The sequence below is a fragment of the Terrapene carolina genome, unplaced genomic scaffold (genome assembly GCF_002925995.2).
Source record: "Terrapene carolina triunguis isolate 2854851 unplaced genomic scaffold, T_m_triunguis-2.0 Scaffold558, whole genome shotgun sequence".
Classification (NCBI taxonomy): Eukaryota; Metazoa; Chordata; order Testudines; family Emydidae; genus Terrapene; species Terrapene triunguis.
In genome coordinates, this window is record NW_020664909.1 from 1,136,235 (window position 1) to 1,160,150 (window position 23,916).

The window sequence follows — 23,916 nt, forward strand, 5'->3', positions numbered from 1 at the left end:
CAAAGCTTAAAAGGAGACTGTCACTAATTGCCCACCCAGAATGATGAGGATCATACTTAAGCTTGTCTCTCTCAAGGCACATCCCCTCTCTTCCTATGCTCCACTCTTTTTTCAACCTGTGTTTTCAAGCAAGGTACATAGTACTGGTTGGTGAGGAGAACTATGCTTAAACTCACTCTCTCTCTCTCTCTCTCTCTGAGCCTCCACAACACCCACCACACACTGCTGTGCATCAAGCAAGGTCATGCAGGATTAAGGCCTATGTAGAAATGCCAGTGGTGTTTTCTCAGAGTGATATTTGCATATTAGCACATTCAGGATTCTAGAGGCACCATCTATTGGTAAATGCTCAGCGATTACATTGGTTTCTTTGCAATATGGATTAATAGCAAGCTCTGCAAAAAAAGAATGTCCTTTGTAGATCATCATTCACACTGGTTTGTTTTTAATAGATTCTGAGTGTCCTTGTGCTCCAAAATGCGAATTTGGTGCTTCAAACTTTCTTTCTAGTCGTTCTGTTAATAAAAGGAAACTTTTTTTTTTTAGATATTTAATAAGATATTTTTTTCAAATCAGTACAAAAAATTTAAATACAAAAATTATTTGCTATTGACATATCTCATACATATTCTGGAAACTCACCAAAGTCACCAGTGTCTGGTAAACTGTCCATTGCCACCAACATTCCATAAAATATCTGAGATCACACACCGCACTACAGTCATTGCAGTGCTGTGTTGGTAATACACTGCATTAAACTCTGTATTTAAATAATGGTCATGCCAGTTAAATCTTTTTTTTTTTTTCCTGCATGGAAGTACCTAGTTCATTTTGAATTAAATTGGGTTACATTAGTCAAGACATAGAAGATGTGTTCAGCCTACTTTTAAACTAATGCAATAGTGTGATGTGCAACACTGAAAAGGGAAACCCATAAAAGTACAGTATTAAGATATTTTTAAATTAATCTCAGTAATTAATTTTTTGCTGTGAGATTAGCACCATTGTTGAACAGACAGTACCTTGTAAAAATGTTGCTTCCCCCACATACACACACATTTGATGCCTATGTATGCTAATATACAAACCTAGGCAATAGGTAACAAAACATAAATAAAAAGAACTGGAAATCAGTTATTAAATGAAATTGTTCTCAGATGAGTGATAGAGTTTAAGGCCAGTAGGGACCATTAGATTATCTAGTCTGACCTCCTGTATATCAGAGGCCCCCAACACCTCTCAGCACCCCCACACAATGGAAATGAGACAAAAGTAAAAGAGTTTGCTTGATCCTTATTACAGATTAAAATTATTGGACAATCTCAAACCAGTTTATTTATTATTTAGCAAAAAGAGCAAGTACCACTTTTGCTGTACGTTCATTAATAAGCTAATTTTGGCTGAATCCCAGAACAAGCGCATTCTCTTAAAAGCCAAACAGAATGCAGTTTCTTAGCAAAGGTATGGGAAAGTGCGTGTCTTTATACTGCACTGACTTTCATTGGCCAAACTGCTACATTATTTTAATAATTTGGCATAACATATCTAAAGTCATTAGACTAAAACCATATCTCAGGTCTACCATGTCTACCTTCTGCTTTGTAAATATATATGGAGGCTTCTTGAATGCTGTGGTATTAGGGGTTGATCTATTGCCCCCTGAAGTTGATGGCAATTTTCCTTTTGATTCCAAAGGTTGTTTGGATAAAGCCCTCAGCTAGCAGTGAATTAAAATTCTCTTGTGCTAACATTCTTTTCCATCTTAAGTGTTTTATTAGAAGAAACTGTTCTGTGATACTGTATGTGGGGAAAATAAGGATTTCAGCTAAGAGAATCTTTGCTTATGGTGCAGGTTTAGATAAAACCTGCTTTTAAAAAAAAAATATTCAAACTTTATATATATATAAAATATATATAATCAGATCATTTCATGCTGACACATTCTGTTTAAGTTATCTTTTCACCTCGCTCTTTAGATCAATGTTCAGTTAAATAGGCAACAGGAGTGAGTGATGTATGCAAGATTTGACCCTTAATACTGCATTATTGTGAATGAAACCAAGTAAGTATGGTATCACAGAAATATATAATGTACAGCTAATATGTCCCCATTGGATACAGAACAACTGTTACAAACCTGATACACATCATTAAATATGTTCACCACACCATTTTTATAACAAGCTGTGCATAATGTGAAACTTTGTGTTTCATTTGTTGTACAAGAGGGATCTAAAACTGTCAGTAAATGCATCTTTCAATGGTATAAAAGTTTGAAGCAGAGGAAAAGAGTTGTGATTTTGTCTGGGGGTTTTGTTTGTTTTGTTTTGTTTTTGTTTTTACATAGGATACAATAAATATCCTGAGAAAGATGAGTGAACATATTGCCCAGCATAGAGTCCTGCTGCCTGTTCAGATGGCATCTGAATATAAACTTTGTCTCCAGGCATCAGCTGAATGACGGTGCTTCCAGAAGCTTGGTCCAGGAAACCTTTTTTATATTCGTCGTATGTATACATCAGTGGCTCATTGTTCTTGTACAAAGCTACCCAGACGCTGGCCCCTTTACAGTGAACGTGGTAGGCAAAGTAGTAAATCCCAGGGATCTCACAGGTGAAGATACCAGTCAGTGGGTTATAGTTCTGCCTGCCATTGTAGAGAAGCTTGTCAAATTTCACAGGCACCCCTACCCGTGGGAAGGGTGTGGTGAGTTCTGCTGTGAATGCAGGCATTTCGTAGACAGCGCCACCATTCTTGCCTTTCTTGCCCATATAGCCAGGTGGGGTCTTCACTCCATCGATGCCAGGCCCCATCTCTGGCAAATATTGTCCAATGGCCGGTGGGGTGGGTGGGATTATTACTGGAGGACCAGGTGGACCTGGAGGCCCTGGAGGACCCTGGAGACCCGGCTGGCCTGGTGGACCAAGTGCCCCAGGTTTTCCTGGTGGTCCTTGCAGCCCTGAAACACCAGGTTTCCCTACTCCTGGAAAGCCTGGTGGACCGGGTACACCTGGTTCTCCTTTAGGTCCTGGAAGTCCAGGTGGTCCGATTGGGCCACTGGGTCCTGCGATACCTGGGATTCCAGATGGACCTTGATGGCCTTGATCACCGGGGATTCCAGGTTCCCCTTTAGGTCCTAATTGCCCAGGAATACCAGGCAGGCCTGGCAAACCTTTGTGACCAGCTTCTCCCTTTGGTCCCATTGGACCAGGTAGTCCTCTAAGACCTGGGGGTCCTACTTCCCCAGGAAAACCTGGCTTTCCTGGGAAACCTTGTAGGCCAGGCTCACCTTTTGGACCAATAGGTCCTTGAGGCCCTACAGGTCCACCTTCTCCTTTTGATCCTGGGAAACCAACAGCACCAGATGGCCCCATTACTCCTGGTAATCCTGGTTGACCTGGCTCCCCGGGAGGCCCACCCATGCCAGGAGGACCCATGTGCCCTTTCTCACCTTTAGGCCCCAGTGCTCCAGGGAAACCACCCATGCCACGATCACCTTTAGGCCCAGGAAATCCTGGTTTCCCAATTCCTGGTAGGCCCGGGGGCCCTGGTAAACCCGGCAAGCCTTGTTCCCCCTTTCCACCTGGGAATCCAGGCTGGCCTGGGATTCCATCTTGACCTGGTTTTCCAACACCTGGAAGGCCAGGTGGACCTTGAATCCCAGGTGCCCCAAGAAGACCTTGTGGCCCTTGTTCACCTGGAAGTCCCGGTTTACCTATAGGTCCCTGTGGTCCTGGAAACCCAATCATTCCTGGTTTGCCTATCCCTGGGAGTCCAACTGGACCTGGAGGGCCAGGTAACCCAGGTGGACCTTTTAACCCTGGTAAACCTGGAATCCCAATGCCTTTTTCTCCTTTAGGCCCTTGAAGCCCCGGGAGTCCTGGTGGTCCTTTCATTCCTGGTTCACCCTTTACTCCTGGTTGTCCTGGTAATCCTTGAACACCTGGTTTTCCTATTCCAGGCAGTCCAGGAGGCCCTGGTGGTCCCTGTGGCCCTGGTATTCCCATAGGTCCAATCTCTCCCTTTGGTCCCATCTCACCTCTTGACCCAGGGAGCCCCATTGCTCCTGGTTTTCCAGGCATTCCAGGCATACCTGGTTTGCCTATTCCTGGATATCCTTGTGGACCTGGTTTTCCTTTGGCTCCTGGCACTCCATGACCTGGTAATCCTGGGGCCCCTGGTGGCCCTCTTGGTCCAGGCTCACCAGGGAGACCTTGCTCACCTCTCAAACTGGCTAATGGAATTTCTGTTTTTAAGAAAAGAGAGAGATGAACCATAATTTTACCTTTATTGGAAATCATGTATGCAGTTTAAATAGCTTGGTCTCGTTTAGATATTACTTGGATTTGTGGTAGATACACTAGGTACTACCACCTCATGGCCCCAGTTGTTGATTAGCATTAAGCATAGCACTTCTATTGTTCTGAATGATTTCACGCACCCCAAATTTCACTTAACTATTTCACTTAAACTATGAGTAATTTTCCCCTCAAAATCTTCCCTTCATTTTTATGTAAAAGCTATCCACACCTTAGGTCAATTTTCCACATATATGGGCCAACTTTCAAGTCTGTGATGAAATGCAAAAAACCTTAAATTTTGAGTAGTTCTTTATTTTGTTATAAATATGTCACCCCTCTAGTTGATGGCTTACAATGACTGAGGGCAGGTCTTCACTACGGGGGGGGGGTCGATTTAAGATACGCAAATACGATTTAAGATACGCGAATAGCGTAGCTGAATTCGACGTATCAGAGCCGACTTACCCCGCTGTGAGGACGGCGGCAAAATCGACCTCCACGGCTCCCTGTCGACGGCGCTTACTCCCACCTCCGCTGGTGGAGTAAGAGCGTCGATTCGGGAATCGATTGTCGCGTCCCGACGAGACGCGATAATTCGATCCCCGAGAGATCGATTTCTACCCGCCGATTCAGGCGGGTAGTGTAGACCTAGCCTTAGTTTACACTTAAATGTTTTGCTGGTATAGCTATACCATTGTAACTATCCTGACACATCTCTTCCAGTGGAAATGCAGCTTATACCAGCCAAAAAGTTCTTTTCCTGGGATAGCTTTTCCTGGTTTGACAAGCAAAACAAGCTAAATAGCCAAACACGCTTTTATGCCACTTTTATGCGAGACTTCTTAAGTCTATGCATTTTTAGTAAGTCAATGTATTTCAGCACTGATGGCAGCCGGCTATATACAAAAATTTATAGTGAGATGTTAAGAATTGAACTTAACCAATGAAAACCAGAAAAAGGTATTTACCAGTGTGATATTTTCAGCATTATTCTTAAATCTGGCATTCTTAATCTTTTCTACCCCATTAACCCTAAATCACCCATTTTTCCCTCTCATGGCCCCATATCCCCATTCTTTTCTGTCTCTGAATGTTGTGCCCTTTCATTTTAAAAGATCTAAACTGATTTGATACACAATAATTTAATAATCTGTATTGGCTCAATGCATCAAACTAGTCGGGGCTAGACTGTAGCTTGGCCACAGCCCTGTGTATGAGGAAATATGTAGCAACACGGGGAAGGATCCTTTGGGAGGCACAATTCCTGCCCTGCTTCTCCCTTGTTTCAGAAGTGGGTGCTGGGTATTAGTGATTTGTTGACGTATATCAGCAGCAAACGATAACACCCTGTGCATCTGCTCAGCTGTTTTGGCTGGTGCTTTGGGGAGGGTGGCGTCAAAGCTCTGCCCCCTCCCCACTCACTCATGTGCGTGGGTAAGAGGGAAACAGGATGTGCACAGCCCATGTAGGAACATAAAGGGAGTTCTTAATCCCCCTTAATTCCCTGCACAGGCACACAGAGCAAGGGACAATCTAGCCCAGGGGTAGGCAACCTTTCAGAAGTGATGTGCCGAGTCTTCATTTATTCACTCTAATATAAGGTTTTGCGTGCCAGTAATGCATTTTAACGTTTTTTAGAAGGTCTCGCTCTGGTAAGTCTATATTATATAACTAAACTATTGTTGTATGTAAAGTAAACAACGTTTTCAAAATGTTTAAGAAGCTTCATTTAAAATTAATTTAAAATGCTAATCTTACACCGCCAGCCTGCTTAGCCCGCTGCCAGCCTGGGTTTCTGTTCACCTAGGCCAGCAGTGGGCTGAGCGGGGCCTGCAGCCAGGACCCCAGACCTGGGGGGGTGTTCAGGGGTCAGGGCAGAGGGCTGGGGGTGTGCGGGGGGTTCAGGGCAGAAGGCTGGGTGTGTGTGGGGGTTCAGGGTTCAGGGCAGAGGGCTGGGGGTGTGTGGGGGTGCAGGGCAGAAGGCTGGGTGTGTGGGGGGGTTCAGGGGTCAGGGCAGAGGGCTGTGGGGTGTGGGGGTGCAGGGCAGAAGGCTGGGGTGCTCAGCTTGTGGGGTGCTCCCAGCCCCCTGTCCTGAGCGGCTCACGGCAGGGGGATGGAAGGGATATGCCCTGTTCCACCCCCTTCCCCAAGGCCCCGACCCTACCTCTTCTCTGCCTCCTCTACGGAGCAGCGAAGATGCTGCCACTCCTCCCCCTCCCCGGGCCATCAGCTGATTGGCGCAGGGAAGGAGAGGAGGAGGGGCAGGAAGGCACCACACTGGGGAAAGAAGTAGGGGAGGGGGAAGCTTGGCTGCCGCAGGACCAAGCTTCTGCCTCCTGCCCCCACAGGGGAGAGCGGTGGGCGGGGGGGGGGCTGAGTGGGGCTGGGGGACGGGACTGCAGCAGGCAGCAGCGTGCCAGTCAAAATCGGCTTGCGTGCAGTGTTTGGCTGACCCCTGATCTAGCCCATAGCATTTATATAGCACTTAACATCTTCAAAGCACTGTACAAACACTAAGTGCTTTTACACTCTATGCAGTAGATAAGTTTTACTTCCATTTTACAGATGCAGACCTACCCATACTACAAGTTTTCCCTGTGGACTGCAGGTTTTCAGACCTTTCTATATAGGTCTGCAGGGAAACGATACCAGGCCACAGAGAAATTCCCTGCTGATTGGCTGCCCTTCTCCATTAACTCTTGTGACAGGATAGCTTGCCCTGTGGGCTGGAGGGCCTGGGGATAAGCCAACCTGATTACAGAGTGAACTCCACCTGAGGGGAATCAGGCACTTCCCCATAAAGAGCAGAAGGTGACTGCAGTAATAGAATGAGAGCCAGGCTTAAGTGGTGATAAAGCTTAGCTGGGAAAAGCTCTGGAGGGCGAGCTAGGCAGAAAGCCCAGGGATTAAGGCCAGCTCTCCAGGCAGGAAGGACTGGGAGAGGCCCTGATTAAGCAGGGAAGAGATGGAATCACCAAGAGGAGACTTTAAAAGGCTGGATAGGAAGTGGCCTAGAGAAAACTGCAGCTCAGGTAAAGGAGTGGACCTAGTTGTTCAGCACAGGGCACTGGGCTGGAAGCTAGAGTACAGGGTGGGACTGGGTTCCCCATTGGCCCAAAAGAAGTGCCCTAGAGAGGTGGAAGGATTTTTGTTTGTGATAAAGAGATTTGTTTGGGACTGTTCGGAGGACTGTGGCCCTGGGAGGTGTGCCCTTAATATGGGAACCCAGCCAGAGGGCTGAGCTACTGACAGAGAAACTGCCACAGCGCTGGAGTAACTGTCGGGGCTAGCCCAGCGAGTGAGCTGTTGTGCTATGTCTGGCCACGAGGGGGCCCCTAGCAGTGTGTGACCTTGGTTACATCTACCTTTGTGGGGAAAGCGGTTATTGGGCTGCTCTTGCTATAGGCAAACTAGGCAGCTGGGGTGGCCAGGCCAAACCTGACTGAGGTTGCTGCCACACTGAGCGCCAGGTTGCAATGCTACTCACTCAAATTTGCTCCCCCATCACCCCGCTGCCCCTGTCATGATGGAGGGGTGGCTGGGCCACACCTGAGTGAATGACACTTTGAGCTGGTGCTTGGCCCCTCCCCGATTCGGCCACATTCATTGGGAATGTACCCGAGCATGCTCTTCTATGGCAGGAACCTGGCCAACCACTCAGGGTGCGTGCCAGGCTGTGTAAGCCCCTGGCTGCAGAAACAATGGGCAGTGATGTCTTATGACCATTATTTATCTGCAGTTAGGTACTAATTATGGTTCCTAAAATATTAACCCAGTGTTGGTCCCTGCAGATCTGAGAGGAGTGGGAGGTGGTTTCACTTTCTATGTTTACCTTTATCTTTTTTTGGCACCATCTCCTTGCCGAGCATAGGCAGCTGGGGGATTTCTTTCATGTACTGAGGCAGATGAGGGTATTCTTTTCCATATTGCATGTGTGGCACCTCCTTGCCCATGTGCTGCATTGGAATGCCTTCTTTGCCCAGTGGCATGTGAGGTACTTGTTGTCCAAGGGCCTGATATTGCGGGATTTGGGGTGGCAGCTGCTTGATCCCATAATAGACGCCCCCTTGACTGGATCTCACTAGCTCTAGGTAAACTGTTACAGCCACTGCCAGCAGCTGCACAGGGGCTAGCAGCGCAGCCATGACCTGCAGAAGTAAAGAAAAGGGGATAATTATTGCACATAAAAACATGCAAATAATATTTTCATACCAGAAATCCTATATCTTAGCCAAAGCCCCTTGTTCTCTGCAGCAAGCTGGACCTAAATTCTGTAGCAAGAGCTCTGGATTCTGCATCATTGGTGAAAACATTTTTAGCAGCTTCATATGCACTTTAATAGGAAGATTTGTTTGTGTTTCCCTTGTGTTTTTCTTAATTTTGCATAGTGCATATCCATTAATCTTTCCAAGAATGATCCTAAGTCACACTTGAAAGTAACTGAAGAGGATTGAATTGTTAGAAAGAAGAACTCAATAAATCATTAAAATAAGGAAAGTATGTTAGCAAACATACTCTATATGGTGGATTTGTTTAATGATTCTGAACTCCCACTCCCTCTCCTAGGAATTTTAAGATCTCAAATGTAGCTAGTTGCTTACAGTATCCAACACAATGTAGCAAAGACACAGCGCTATCCAAATAAACAGTAAATTTAGTTTGTAATTTTGGATGTAAGAATGATCAAATTAGGATTAAATTGCTGGTACTAAATATATAAAACCCCAATTCAGTTGTCCATCCCTATTTAGCAAAACATTTAAGCACATGCTTAAGTCCCATTGACTTCAATGCGATTTTAGCACTTATTTAAGTGCTTTGCTGAGTTGGGGCCTTAGGGTGTGATCTTGCACCCCTGAAGTCAGTGGCTGAGCTTCCATGATACCTCATGGAAAGCCTTGGAAAACCTTCAGCTGAGAGAGAGTGTTTTTGCCTCACTTTTTTTCTTATGGGATTTTATTAAAAGTCTCTCTTTTATCTACTTTGTGTAATATCATCCCTGGTTTTGTGGGATCTCAGCCATATGCACAGCAACCATTTATGAAATCAGAAGCAGAATTTCAATTTTTAGTTATGAATTTTGTACAACTCAGAAAAACTACAGTTTGCGCAGCTAACTAATGAAAGGGAGTTGCTCCATGTTTTCTTAATGAAAAGGTTTTTCCTTGAAAGATGGCCTCTTCAAAAGATGGCCTCTTCTTTTTGAAGATAGTGGAAATCTTTCTGTTCACTTTGGGATTGGATCAAGGGTTGTTGGGTCAAGCCCTCTTTGGATAACCTTTCCAAAGGAAGAATGGGCAGATATTGTATAGCAAGAAAGGTAGGCAGCAGCTAAACCAAGTCTATCCTGCCTGTGGCTCTCTTTTCTTTAATGATGCAATACCCCTAACTTTTTATTAGTTGTTAGTTTAATTTTCAGCAGATCTTCTTATTTTTGCATTCTTTGTGCTGCTTTGGGTAACTCACAATACTAAGTTGCTGGTATCTGTGCACATAGTAACAGTGTTCTTATAGCGTAGTCATTTGTAGAGCTCCGTGTATTTTTTTTTTTAAAGTATCCTCTCCTTTTCAGAAGTGGGGAAACTGAGGCATAGAAAGTTGAAGTGACTTGCTCAAAGTCACCCAGTAGGTCAATGTACTAATGTCCTATTCCTTTTTTTAAATTAAAAAAAATATGCACCATTTCAGTGTTGGTATGTCTCTTGCACCTTCTCCTCTCATCCTTCCCACCCACCCCCCGCCACACACACATGCAGCACATACAGGCGAAGTATGTCTCATCCCCCTTCCATGACTCGTTCACAAGAGGATAACAGACCACTGCGGCTGAAACTAGTGAAATAATTTATTCAGTTTGAGTAGTAGAGTTTTGTACTGAAACTCCGGGGTTGATTTACTCACCATTCACATCGGGGTCATTACGTTTACTTCCCCCCAACACACCTTTTTCCCCACTTCTATCGGACTCCATGGACCTGATCCAAAGCCCAATGAAATCAATAGAAAGATTCACCCAGAGACTTCAACAGGACCCATGACCTCTGAGACCCTAATCCTTATTTTTGTTGTTTTTGATTTCCCCACTATATTTTCAATATCCCTTTTTGGTTCCTTTACTAATTCTTAGTGGTAATTAGCATACAGCTTTGACAACAACTAGATGGGGGGAGGAACCTGTCTCAATGGGAAGGTGAAAGTCCCTCTCACTAAGCATAACTTTTGTGTCCTGCTTTCCCCACTTCCATCTCAAACCAAAGATATTATCTGTATAAAAAGCAAAGTGATGCCCTGGCTTTGAAGGCACTGGCTAACTTGTGACTGACATTAAAAATTGGAATATGGGGGGCTTGGAGAACGGAGTAGTTAAATGGAAGCCTTGCCAACAACAAAAAATGACCATCTTGTTGGGAAATGGAGAGAGAGGGGATAGTAGGTAAAATTCCTTTAGGTTTAATTTTTCTCTTGCAATGCACTGCTTTTGTGGTTTTCTTACAAGATGTGACTACTGTGTGCAGGTGAGAGGGATAGCAAATGAAGAGTAGACCGTATGGACAATAAAATACTTTTAACCCTCAACCCTAAGACTTTTTTTTTTTTTTTTTTTTTTTTTTTTTTCTTTTCCAAACCTAATCCAATTCGCTTGCAATTTCACAGACAAAGTATACCAGGGTGGAAAGTCTGAGGCAAATCAGATAAGGCATATGGGAGATAAGAAGGTTCCAAAAAATGAGGTGATCTCACACAATGGTTTTTTAAATATATATATATATTTATATATTTTTTTTTGGCTCATTGGAACTCCAAAACAGTGTGGCTTAGAAACTTCAAATTTGTTTTAATCTATTGGTTTTGGCAAGGACTGGTGCCTTTGATGGGTTTGCAGGGTTTCTTTGTGCAATTATTTAGGGCTAGATTGTGACTTGAACTGTGCTCCCATGGAGGGAAATAAGAATTTCCTAATGCCCCTGAGGGAGCTACTTGGATCTTAGGATCTACAGCAGATAGCTAGGGAAAGGACAGGAAATGGGCAGAACCGTGGCTTTTTCCATCCAGCCACTGGCCAGCACAGCTGAGCCACTGCGCAAGGTGGTGTAATTTACTGCTGGTACAGGTCAGGAGCAAATTATGGCCCTTGCTTCTCCCAGAGAAAGAGGGAAGCAATGATGGAAGGAACTGTGCTTCTGAGAGTACCTCTGCACTGGAGCTGGAAGTGTAATTCCTAACTTGGATAGGCATATTTGCACTAGCCCTGATTGAGCTCGCATGCTAGAAATAGCAATGTAGCAGCTGCAGTGTGTGTAGCTGCCCCAAATGCAATTCTATCTGAAGCCATAGGGTATGGACATAGGACGGCCAGTCCATTCCGCTGCCCAGGCAGCTGCAGCGACACTTCTATTTTTAGTACACAAGCTCGGCCAGAGCTAGCAGAGGTATGATTGTCTATCTGAGCCAGGAATTACACCTCCAGCTCCAGCGTAGACCTACCCTGAACCACAGCGCCTTCCAAAACTACTCCTGGGGTTGCGCAGCTTGTGTATCAATCCTTGCTGCCTCTGAGGGCCAGCTTTTTAAAGGTATTTAGGCATCTAAAGACAAGGTGCTTAGAGGGGATTTTCAAAAGGGCCTGAGCACCAACTTCCATGGGAGTTAGGCACCCAGCCACTGCAAATCCCACCAGGCATCTATCTGCATCTCTAGGTGTCTAAAGACTTTTAGAAATCTCCATCTGCTTATTTTTAAAGGTTCCATAGTCTTTATGAACAGCAGAAGCAGATGGTCACAATGCAGGTAAAAAAGCAAGAAAACGCAAATGTAGAGAGCAGGAGGGAGAAAACCCCATGGGGAGAGGCTGGCAGTCAACATATGTGAACATCTCTCCCCTACCCCCCCTTCCCAGCAACTTGATGACCATTCTCCAAATAGATTCACTCTGAGATGATCTGATGAAGCCTCAGATGAGTAGTTAGCTAAGTGATCAGTTCACCTCACAACCAGGCTTCCTAATCAAGTCTCCTGAATTGCTGTCATATCACAGGGCTGGATGTGATACAAAATACCTACGCTAATGTGTGTGGGTTCCTTCTGAGAAGCCTCAAGTGAAAAGGAGAGGGTGCTTTGACTTGGGGAACCCCTGCTGACCTAAAGAAAAAAAGTTTCCTTAACCCTTGTATCAGTGTCTGATGGAAGATGCGGGGGGGAAATTGCCCCAGTGAGTCAGTGACAACCTCTCACAGCATTAATGCACTTTAGAGCTTCAATAAGGCTGGAGGGCTGGCAAGCAGAGCCAGTTCATTGTAATGGAGGATTCAGTCTCTTGTTGCACTGCATGTACTGTGGTAGCTCAAGGTTAGCCACAGTGCATACAACAGGTCCCATAAGTTGCTTGCTCTATCCTCGATAAAGCAACCAGAAATGAAGGGAGACTACTCTAAAGTGGCACCACACATGTTCCCTTTAATTTTTTTTTTAAGTGTCCCCTTTATAGAGAGCCCAGGATAGGCTTCTGGCCAACTTCAAGTAAGAATCTTTCCCAATAGTGTTTTTTCTCCTGAGAAAACAAAAAAGGCCGTTCCTCTGGGTATTTACTGTAATCACTGGAGACCCAGGTCTAAACATAACGTACCAGCAACTACATTTCTTAAATTACCATTAAAAAGTAACATTTTAACCCCGTGACTCTCAACCTTTCCAGACTACTGTACCCCTTTCAGGAATCTGATTTGTCTTGCGTACCCCCAAGTTTCACCTAATTTAAAAACTACTTGCTAACAAAATCAGACATAAACATACAAAAGTGTCACAGAACGCTGTTACTGAAAAATTGCTCACTTCCTCATTTTTACCATATAATTATAAAATCAACTGGAATATAAATATGGTACTTACAGTTCAGTGTATAGTAAATGACTTGTTTATACTGCTCTATAATCTGTATGACATTTTAGTTTGTACTGGCTTCACTCGTGCTTTTTATGTAGACTGTTCTAAAACTAGGCCTCTGCGTACTCCCAGGGGTACCACCACTACTTTAACCTAGCTGTGTAAAGAATGCATGGAAGTACTGAAATTCATTCATGTGGGACTTGTGATGTGAAACCATTTATACGTGGTCTGTCTGGTGAGACTTTACTGTTAGAATGGAAACTGTGTTCAATTTCATCAGTCTTCTACTGAGATGTGACTTCCCTGCAACAGATATTTGTTTGAGAGAGACAATATGCAGCTAAATCTGAGAATCTCTGTGGGGTATTCAGTTTGACACTAGCTTTATACTGGCTTACTCTAACTTGCAATCACTGTCTGTGACACAGTGAAATAACAGCCTGGACAGGCTATTTTTAATTTTTCATCAATAAAGAGTTGAAGAGGAACAATCTGTGGTGGGGCCCGATCCCTTTCTCGTTGAAGTCAATGGGTGTTTTGTGATGGACTTTTCAGTCCAAAGAGGATGAGAACTTTGTGGGTTGGAGCCCATCCTGCAAACTCTTATTTCTATGAATAGTTCCACTAAAGACAATAAACCTACTCACATGAGTAAGGGGTTTGCAAGCTTAGCCCTGGATTTTCATCTTTGGGAGGTCATACTGGTTATTGGAAATCCCATTGGTGGTCCACTTCATTTATTTTTTTTCCAGACAAAGCTCCTATTGATGTCAATGAGAATTTACCCAGCAGAAGGGCATCAGAATTAGGCCCTTAATTTATATTGGGTGGGAAAGAAGAGGTCATGGCAAACTGGGTTTGACATTAAATGTGTAATCCTGCCTCAAACTACTGCCTTTGACTTCAATGAGAGAGTTTCCCCCCCCCCCCCCCCAAGGGGAAAAGAAATATAAAAACCTATCAACTTGAAATACGTCAATTGCTCAAAGTGTGGTGCTGTCTGCCTGTGCATCAGCATAGAACCGTTGTTCTGGCAAGCTGCCTAAATGCAGCAAGCAGCAGTTGGTGCATTCATCTACAGCCAGTTAGAAAACACTTTCATTGTTGTTTGTTACTCCTCACATTCAAAGGAAAATATACAAAAGTCAAGAAATCCACCACCACAAAAATCACTGTGAATAAATATGGGGGCAGGGAAAGGGGGGTAAAAAGAACAAATTAAATAATCAAAAGAAAACCATCATAAAACAATACTGAGTCCTGTAAATCATAACTAGCCAAGTTTTTAGATTGTATTTGTTCATTTTAAGAACCTAAGGAACATCAACAATCTATTTTCTATGTCTCCTCTTACTGCTTTAAATATATATACTTTTAGCCAATCTTGATTGAATCAGAATATTTTGTGTAATATTTTGTGATGTGATGACAGATGACCTCTGCAGAGATCCTAAATGGTGAAATTAATAGCTGGAAGAGGTTTAAAGGCTGAGTCAACAGTCAAGAGCAATTAACACTTGACAAACCAGGCCACCACACCCAGAAGCCTCAAGATCAAAAAATCTCTGGAAGAAAACAATACTATTCTTTGTGCTGCACACCCCCATGGCTTTGTTTCGGAGTGACTGCAGAGACACGTACCCATAGCAGTTAAATCTAATCTAGCCCTTTCAAACTTGGCAGTATTGCTTTAACAATTATTTGGGGGCAGGGGTGGGTCCTCCAGAAGCAGCAAATAGAAAGCCAACAGGACTCTCAAGTACTTTTATGTGATCTTAGGTTGAAACCATTTATTGTTCTCTGTGACTCCCTATTACAATCCCATGGTGTTATGGGTCGCTCCCTTGTCATAAAATTTTGTCTCGCTCACTAGTTTCTGAAACTGGCAAAACATAGTACTGTCTGTTCATTTTCTCACTTCGATGGTGCACACAATGTGTTTTCTTACTTCTTGCCTTCCTGCTGCTTTACAACCTTTTCTTTTAATAAAAGCAAAAGGTCTTGGAGATGAATTGGTGCCACCTACAGTATTTCCATTTGCTGTGCTTTGATGATTCTGTCAAAAAAGGCAGCTTCTGTCTCTCTTATTTTTCTTTATGTTCTAACTTTACAACTGCTCAGAAACCCAAAGTCCCCAGCCGAGAGATACGTAAACAGTGTTTTAAAAAATAAAAAGTCTGTAAAATATTTTTCTTGAAAGTACCTCTCGTCTTTCAGACAATTTTTATTGGAAGGATATTTCCATTGGAAAGGAAGACTCCTGCCTTGTGCACACTTTCTCTACTTTAAGTCAAATATTAGAAGGAAGTGTCTCAATTCAGAAGACAAAACATGCTTTAGCAGCCCCTCCAGATGGAAAATAGAGTAGGGAGGTTTAAACCTATTTCTCATCATTTTGTTGGGTTTTTTATTTTTACATTTTAATTCCTTTTTGTGGCATTTTGTTGTTTGTTCACTTTAACCATGGTAGGATGTCCTCTTCTTTTTACAGAACATTGTTAAATGCAGATGAGCTAGCTTTCTTAATTCTGAACAGAGTAGATATTATTTTCCACGCTATCTTTCTCCAAATAAATTAATGTCTTAATTTATGCTGCATATTTGTCTAGGGTTTTTTGTTTCAAAACTAAATTTTAACAAATGCTTCGAGACCTCATTTAATCTAGCTAATCTATGTACCAGATCAACAGCTGGTGTAAATTGAAAGTCAGTGGTTTATGTCAATTGACATCCCATGAAGATCTGGCTCCTTGTGTGTGGACCCCATCAATGGAATAGCTGTATAATTTCTATAATGTCACCATTGCTGAATTACATTCATTTTGATACATCATCAAATATATCACCATTGCACTCCTTTATCATGTCTCCCCGCTCCTGCCGTATAGACCCCTTCTGGAAATACCGCCTGAGGTTTGTATTTCTATTTGGCGTAGCATTGAATGAGAACCATTTCTTTAGTATGCACTCGACTGATTAACGAGAAGGAACAGCATTTATTAGCGTTTATTTTCTTTTTTATTACCATAGCACCTAGGAGCCCTAGTCATCTAGCCCCATTGTGCTAGGTGCTGTACAAACACAGAACAAAAAATTATCCCTGCCCCAATGATCTGACAATTTGTTAGTTGTGAAATGTTTCCTAAAAGACTCCATGCCCCATTGTCTATCAGCTGAGAGATGCATTTTTCCTTTTGTCATCGGATATTATTTTAAAGACTTTCTCATGAGGTCCGGAAGCAAATATTGTTCTTAAATCTTCTTCATAACTATCTGACTGATTTTTTTCACTGGTGTTAATTTGCATCATTCTGTGCCTCTTTAATAATGGCTGACTTTATAAATTCCGGAGGTGTACAGCTAATGCACTTAGTCATTTGAGGCTACATTCATCCCTGAAATCTTTGTAGTTACACTACTCCTGCTTAACATCAAAGACGGAAGATAGTGGCTAGGGCAGGCCTTAAACAAATCAACAGAAAATCTGTCAGGCGCAAGTGTTTCACCCAAGGAGAAATATTTAATCGTCTTATTTAACAGGTGTGTTACTGTAGCACTTTAGAAGTCCTAGTCATTGATTGTTCTTCAACCTTGGAAGAAACTCCAGTGTTTTCTTTTGCAGGGGGACACCCAATGTGGGTTGAGACTAGTTTATTAATTAGGTAAAGAGACTTAGTCAAATCTTCAAACATTAACAGGCTTCATATGTTTTTTGTTGGTATAACTATAGCACCTATGAGCCCTCGTCATGGACCAGGACCCCATTGTGCTAGGCGCTGTACAGGGGCGGCTCTATGTATTTTGCCACCCCAAGCATGGCAGTCAGGCAGCCTTCGGCGGCACGTCTGCGGGAGGTCCGCTGGTAACGCGGATTTGGGGGCATGCCTGTAAGAGGTCCGCCGGTCCCGCGCCTTCGGCGTACCCGCCGCCAAAGCCGTGGGACCGGCAGACCTCCCGCAGGCATGCCGCTGAAGGCTGTCTCACTGCCGCCCTCACAGCAACCGGCAGGCCGCCCCCCGCGGCTTGCCGCCCCAGGCACGCGCTTGCTGCGCTGGTGCCTGGAGCTGCCCCTGGCGCTGTACAAACATAACACAGAGACAATCCTAGGGATCCCTAATGAATGTTACAGAGGATCTACTTTACCAGGCTAAGGAAACAGATAGGTTACAGGGTACACTTACTGTCCCAATAGACCACATTTTCCTGATCTCCCCCCGCCCCTTTTTTTTTTTTTAAGGATCCTGTCATACTCCCATTGAAACCTGTGACAAAATTCCAATTGACTTCAACAGGAGAAAAATCAGGCTTTTAGGACACTTACACATGTGTAACTTTACATGTGCGTAGTCCCATTGAAGTTAACTGATACGACTAAAGTTTATTGTGACTGTAAGCATCTGCAGGTTTGGGCCTCTCAGAAGGCTTAAAAGGGACTTCAGCAGTCTTGTACTGGCCCTGAACAAAGGCTGAATTTCAGTCCAAAGGAAGATGTGCCAACAAAAAATTACGTTTAAGAATTGAGAGAAAGATAGTGTAGAGGAATTAACTGAGATTGCAGAGCTTTAACAGCTCTCTGCTTAGAATCAAGCTGTAATTTCACTTTTCTGCTCACTGGCTTAAGCTAAGAGTGACTGCTTTGGCCAACAACTGAGAACCTTCATCGTCTGTGGGATTGTACGCAGTCCATGTGTATGGCTAGTAATATTGTTCCCAATGTAGGTTGTTGCTAAACTGGATGCAGTAAACATCAACCTATACCAGTAGGGCATCAAAAAGGCAACATTTAAGAGCGGAAATGAGGCAAACTCATGATTGTTTTCAGTTGTCTTATTTAAACAAATGCAATATCCCTCTAGGAGCGTGTTATTTATTTTATTTTTTAAAGTGTTGCATTAGGAGAAAAATACAAAGTTCTGGCCTGGGGCAGTGCCACTATGCTCCATAATTTAGATTTGGAGGATTAGATTAAATTATTATTATTAGATTAATATTGATAATAAACAATTCCTCTATCTACCTATAAACTAATTGAAAAAAGGTCAGCATCGTAATCATAATACGAGAGAGAGAGAGAGTTTAAAAACATCATATTTTGCAGTTGCAGACAGCTTTGTGTCTCATCTATTCAGACAAGTCTTTGGGGCAGGGACACTCTCTTACTATGTGTTTGAACAAGGGCACCTGGAGCTCAGTTGGGACTGGTGGGTCCTATGATAGTAATAATGAGGCTAAACTAGCCATAAGACACTAATGGGGAGAGGACAAAAGAGGGAGTTTAGGAATAAGACAGGGCCTCAGTCAGCATCTGTCACATCAGACTGGCTAACTACACAACTTATTCGTAAGAACAACCAGGATGGAGGTTTGCTTGAAGACACTTATATAATTTCAGATCAACTTATATAATTATAAAAAAAAAAATATTACACCCACTGTACTTCAGCATCCCAAATCAACCTTCTAGAGTTGTTTTCATTGTACCCCGGTGCACTCCTGTCCTTGTGTTTCTTCCCATTTCACCACTTTGCTCTTTATGACAAAAAGCTGCATCTTGTCTTTTTTTTTTTTTTTTTTTAACCCTTTTAGCTTTTATTTAGTTTCTTTCCTGATGCAAAGACTCTCAATAGCAGTCAGTTGAAAATTATTTACTTTTTGATATTTAGCAAAAATGGTGGTGAGGTGTTGCAATGTATTTGGGTTGGAATGAAACCCTCATCATGATGAAATATGACTATGTGAAATAAATGATCTTAATCCTCAAAAGAGAGTATGCCAAGTCATCCAGGGTAACTTGAGATTTCTGGGCTATTTTTCCTCCCAGTATTAAACAACACTGGGTCAATGTAGTATTGACATTGTAGTCATAAAATATTTTCACCTGAAAGTCACTTATGTTACAGAAGAAAAGACACATGGTATATACATGGGTTTTATTCATGTGTGTTTTATCTTGGGCATGCAAAATTGATTAACACAATGTTGTTGTAGAGTTTTCCTGGCTACTTTTTCTTGGCTCATTCCAGACATTTGGCTGGAGAAAGATAGACCAAAATTTTCAACTAAGTTTAACATTCGCTGAAGCCTCCTGTCACCATCTAGCTCTGGAAATTCTCTCAGCAAAGTTCAGGTAGAATACAGCACCAGAAATAGACATGGGGGGAATTGATATGGTAGTGGGTATAGCCTTAAAACACTTGTTTGCCAATATCATTGAGGGCCAAAATGGAAGGCTCTCATTTGTTCTCTGGGAGTCAAGAAACAAAATAATTATGGAAATGGCCCCTTTTGAGTGAAGGTTTGGCTTGAGTCTTACTGGATCTGATCCAATTTCTACCTCTGGTGTTAATTCAAAATTTATCCACAACTTAGTTAACTTGGGGTGAAATTCATCCCTATATGGAAGACCAACACAACTCCTATGCACCACCCAAATACCACTGGCCCGCTGGAGTGAATCTCAGCCTTCAAAGAGCCACTTCTTTGTTCTGTTGAAATTAGTGATTAAAAATCCCATTGACTTCAGTAGGGCCAAGTTTTGGTCCTCTGTACGAATATCCATTCTTGAGGGGTGGGGTGGTGGCAGAATCTATAAAATAGCCAGACTATTACATTAAAAGCACATATGCACATCTAAGTTTTGACTATTGTTTTCTAAGGAACTCATGAGAAAACATGCATATGGATCCCATTTTCTGCAGAAGTTTGCTTGTTTTAAGCATTCAAGAAATCAATTGATCATACTTCAAAGGACTTTTTAGCTGGAAGTGGGAATGTAAAAGTTCTGTTCATATCTTCACCGCATCTCAGTCAATGCTATCGGCCAACCCACTTCATACCTGAGGAAAAGACTACTTCTCTTTTGGCCTGCTAAGGAGCTCTGCTGGCCAAGTGTCAGCTCTGCAATCAGGCCTATAAATCTCAGAGTATTTGTGCTTTGGAATTTCTCTTGCCCTTTGGATGAGGAAATGAGGGGGCTGCAGAGCTCCACCAGTACATAGGAAGCTTATTCAGTTTTATTCTCTAACACTGTTATACTTTTTTCCCATTTACACAGTAATACAAATAAGCAGACACACATGGCTTTGGTATTTTGAGCAGTTTAATAATTATATCATCAGTTTCACCAGATAACATGACGTGGATAAGCTAGAATTGAGCCCTTTTTATAATTTAACCAAAGCAATCGTGTACATTGTGGGGTTTGGCTATATGCTTTATTGTGCTTGATCTTTACCCAGCCGCAAAGAGTGGTGCGAGAAGACACGGCAGGACTCAGTGTTCTAAATGTGTTTTGTGTTAAACTCATCACAAGAGGCTTAAATTTTAACCATCATTTGGAGCCTTTACTTTTGGTAATGTACTTTTAGTCAATTAAACGGGCCCTGAAGTGAATGCATTTGGAAAGAAGCATCTTTGGTGCCATGTTCTTTTCATGTTGATACTGTGTAGTTGAGCGTCAAGAGAAACCGAGCACAGCCTTCTCCTTTGAAGGTTACTAAGCTTTAAAATGTACATTTATGACTTTGCCTGACTGCCCCCTGCCAGAGTGCACACATTAGAAATGGGCGGAGGTGACAGCATCCAGACCCAGAAAAGCTGAAGCTCGTTACTTGAGATATAATCTAAACTTCAACAGCTGCTATCTCTGAATTCAGATACAGCTCTCTGAACTGAAATGCCACAAATGTTGCTAGCTCTCCATTCTCTTAAGACTTCACTAGTCTTCATTCTCTTCACTAGTGTTTTTGGAGATGGAGGGGGGGAGGGATGGACGAGAGAATAAGACTGTGGCCCAGTCACACATTGGCCTATGAGTGAAATGTAGTTTAGCCTTGTGCTCGGGACACTGCCTCTGAGAGGAGAGAAGACAACTGGTTGACTTGCCACTGAATCCCTAAGCACAGAGTGAGACCTCAAGAAAGTACCACAGGAGGATTTTATCAAACATCTGTGAACGCTCTATCAGTGACAAGTTAAACAATGGATTAACCATTCTAGCTTCAAGGATCCAGCAAGATACAGTCACACTAGTGATGCAATGAAAAACATAGCATGCAATTTGAGATTAATTTTTTTACTTCTCTGTTCTAGACTATCGTGCATAGCTAAGAACGCAGTTGAGGAGGTACAATGTCAGCTGGAACTTATTTGATGTTTCTTCTTAGTCAGGCTGCCTGATCTCCTGCATACCTCTCCTGCTCCAGATAGAGTGTATATGGTCAGACTTACCTCCTTCCTGGGGCCTGGGCTATTGATAACTCAGGCTGAGGATTATGTTCTGTTTTTATTATCCGAGTGCGCTCCTAAATCTGAATGATTTGCCTGCAAGACCTTTGTCTCTAGTTCCTTCTGCTCTGGTTACACCCACCTCTCCTACATCCTGCCACTAGGAGTAGGCAAAATTTCAGCAGCTTTGTCTAGGGCTCAAATTCTTGCTTAACAGGGAAGGACAACAGATGAGCCGTACCATTCAATTACAGGACCTCACAGTCAAAGGCTCATGGGGCCTGTACTTCCCTGCGAATGACGTCATGCTCCTCCTTGAGACTCAGGAAGAGAGGCTGCCCTGCCATCCCTTTCCCAAAGACCATGAAAATTGGGTCAGTACTAAACCCACTTTGCAACTCCCTAGGGAAAAAAAAATTGCGGGTTTCTCAACAGATATATTGTCAGATATATTGCAGGGCCTGCCTGGCAGTACTTTTAGGTGCTTGCTTTTATCTGTTGTGAGGAAAGACTAGTCAGGGTACTAGCCTAGGACTTGGGAAACCTAGATTCACCTCTTCACTCTGTCACAGACTCCCTTGATGACTTTTTGCACAAGTCACTTACACACACACACTCTCTCTCTCTCTCTCTCTCACCCCCATTTTGCAGATGGAGAACTGAGGGAGAAATAGCACTGCCCTATCTCAGCGGGGAGTTGAGGATAAAAACATTACAGATTGTGAGGTACTCTGATACTATGGTTGTAGGGGCCATACAAGTACTTAGGTATCTAATCTGTCTTTTCTATCTCTACCATGCTCCTGACCATGGAGACTGTTTTATTATTAAGGTTGTAATTTAGTCATGGAGGTCACGGAATCAGTGACTTCCAAAGACCTCCATGACTTCAACCAGGACCAGCTGGGAGCTGCAGGGGCTCCTGCCGTCAGCAGAGGCTGGAAGGCGCATTGCCACCACAGGTGGCAGTGGGGAGCCGCGCAGCTTCCCGCCACTGCTCGCGGCCACCGTGGGCAGCAGGGGGGACCCGGCAGCAAGAGGGACCTCTGCTACTCCTAGCCACCGCGGGCAGCAGGAGGGATCCCAGCAGCTTGGAGCCACCAGCGGAGGGGGACCTTGGAGCTCCCAGCCCCCCCGTTTCCTCCTCCCTCCCCCCGCCGCCCAGGCTACCCATTTTATCATGGGTATTTTTAGTAAAAATCACGGACAGGTCACAGACTTCTGTGAATTTTTCATTATTGCCCGTGACCTGTCCGTGACTTTTTTACTAAAAATATCCATGACAAAAACTTAGCCTTAATTATTATACAGAGAAGAGAAACTGGTGTGAGTAATAAACACCTCAAAATGCCGTGTTTCCTCTCTTAGATTTCTCAGTTGAGACCTTCCATAGATGACAAAGTCCCCATGAACTTCCAGCCTTTTAAGCAAAAACGCACACTGAGCAAAAACCCAATCAATCTTGTTGACTAGGCATTTTCACTCCGGTTCTTCTCAGGTTTATGAAAACACAAGAGACTAAAATACATTTGTTAGGAAGATGAGCACTTCAAACAAACAATATTTATGAAGCCTGGAAGGGAATGAGAACTGTAAAGTCCCCCATGCAGGTTGTCTAAATAAAATCAGATGGATCTGTCTTTAGGGAAACCTATATTGGATCTGATTTTTCTCATGCTAGGTACTGTATTTACTCTACTGTTTGGATTTGGTCTCTCTGTGTATATCGTAATATCTAAAACCATGTGCTTGCATCATTTATTCCACTTTATTCAGATACTTCATTCATTCAAATAAGAAACTGGTGTCCATTATGGTAATTAGATACTATATTGCTTTTTCTATTCTTGGTGCTAGGGCTGACAGAAAACTACTCTATCAACTTAGTTTAAACTCCAATATAATCACACTCCCACCCCTTTAATAACAATATTGCTTTGTAATCCTCATGACTGTTTGACTTCCCAGTCTAGGACACTGTGAAAAGATGGAATAATACTTCACAACTAATGTGATGCATTTCTTTGTCCTGACATTACAGTTAATCCTGAATTGGATCAGTATTGTGTGTGTTGGAGCAACCTCAACTTGGCTTAGCATTGAAAGGCTTGTATAAGACACCTCTTAACTCCAATTTAAAAACCACCAGAACAACTTCTTGTCCTTTTTCAGTAGAAATGTGCCAATCAGGATCTTTTTTTTTTTCTTTTCTTTTTCTTTCCAGAAACAGTCAATTCCTAGAAAAATGTGCAGTTCTATTAGAAGAAAAAAATAAAAGTAAAGTAGTAATAGTGAAATTTCACCAGGATCTCAACTCCTATAAGTCAGAGTCAGAAAATAGCTATAGAGTCTGATTCTTGTCTGAGTGGTGTAAATGAAAAGAAACTCTATTGATGTCAATGGAACTATGTGTAAAAACTGGTAGGAACATAAGAATGGCCATACTGTGTCAGACCAATGGTCCATGCAATGTCTTGTCTTCCAACAGTGGCCAGTGCCAGATGCT

The 23,916-nt window shown here is 43.0% G+C and overlaps 1 protein-coding gene across 4 annotated transcripts in view; it reads right to left on the minus strand.

Moving 5' to 3' along the window:
- Positions 1–469: 469 nt before the first annotated feature.
- Positions 470–23,916, minus strand: part of COL8A1 (collagen type VIII alpha 1 chain) — a 112,204-nt gene continuing 88,757 nt past the window's right edge. For all 4 annotated transcript variants that reach the window (XM_024203580.2, XM_024203581.2, XM_024203582.2 and 1 more), the window contains 2 exons: positions 8,134–8,449; positions 470–4,246 (listed from right to left, as the gene is read on the minus strand). In XM_024203580.2, the coding sequence (XP_024059348.1) occupies positions 2,340–4,246; positions 8,134–8,446 (2,220 nt within the window). In that variant the 5' untranslated portion in view covers positions 8,447–8,449 and the 3' untranslated portion in view covers positions 470–2,339. The remainder of the gene's footprint in view (positions 4,247–8,133; positions 8,450–23,916) is intronic.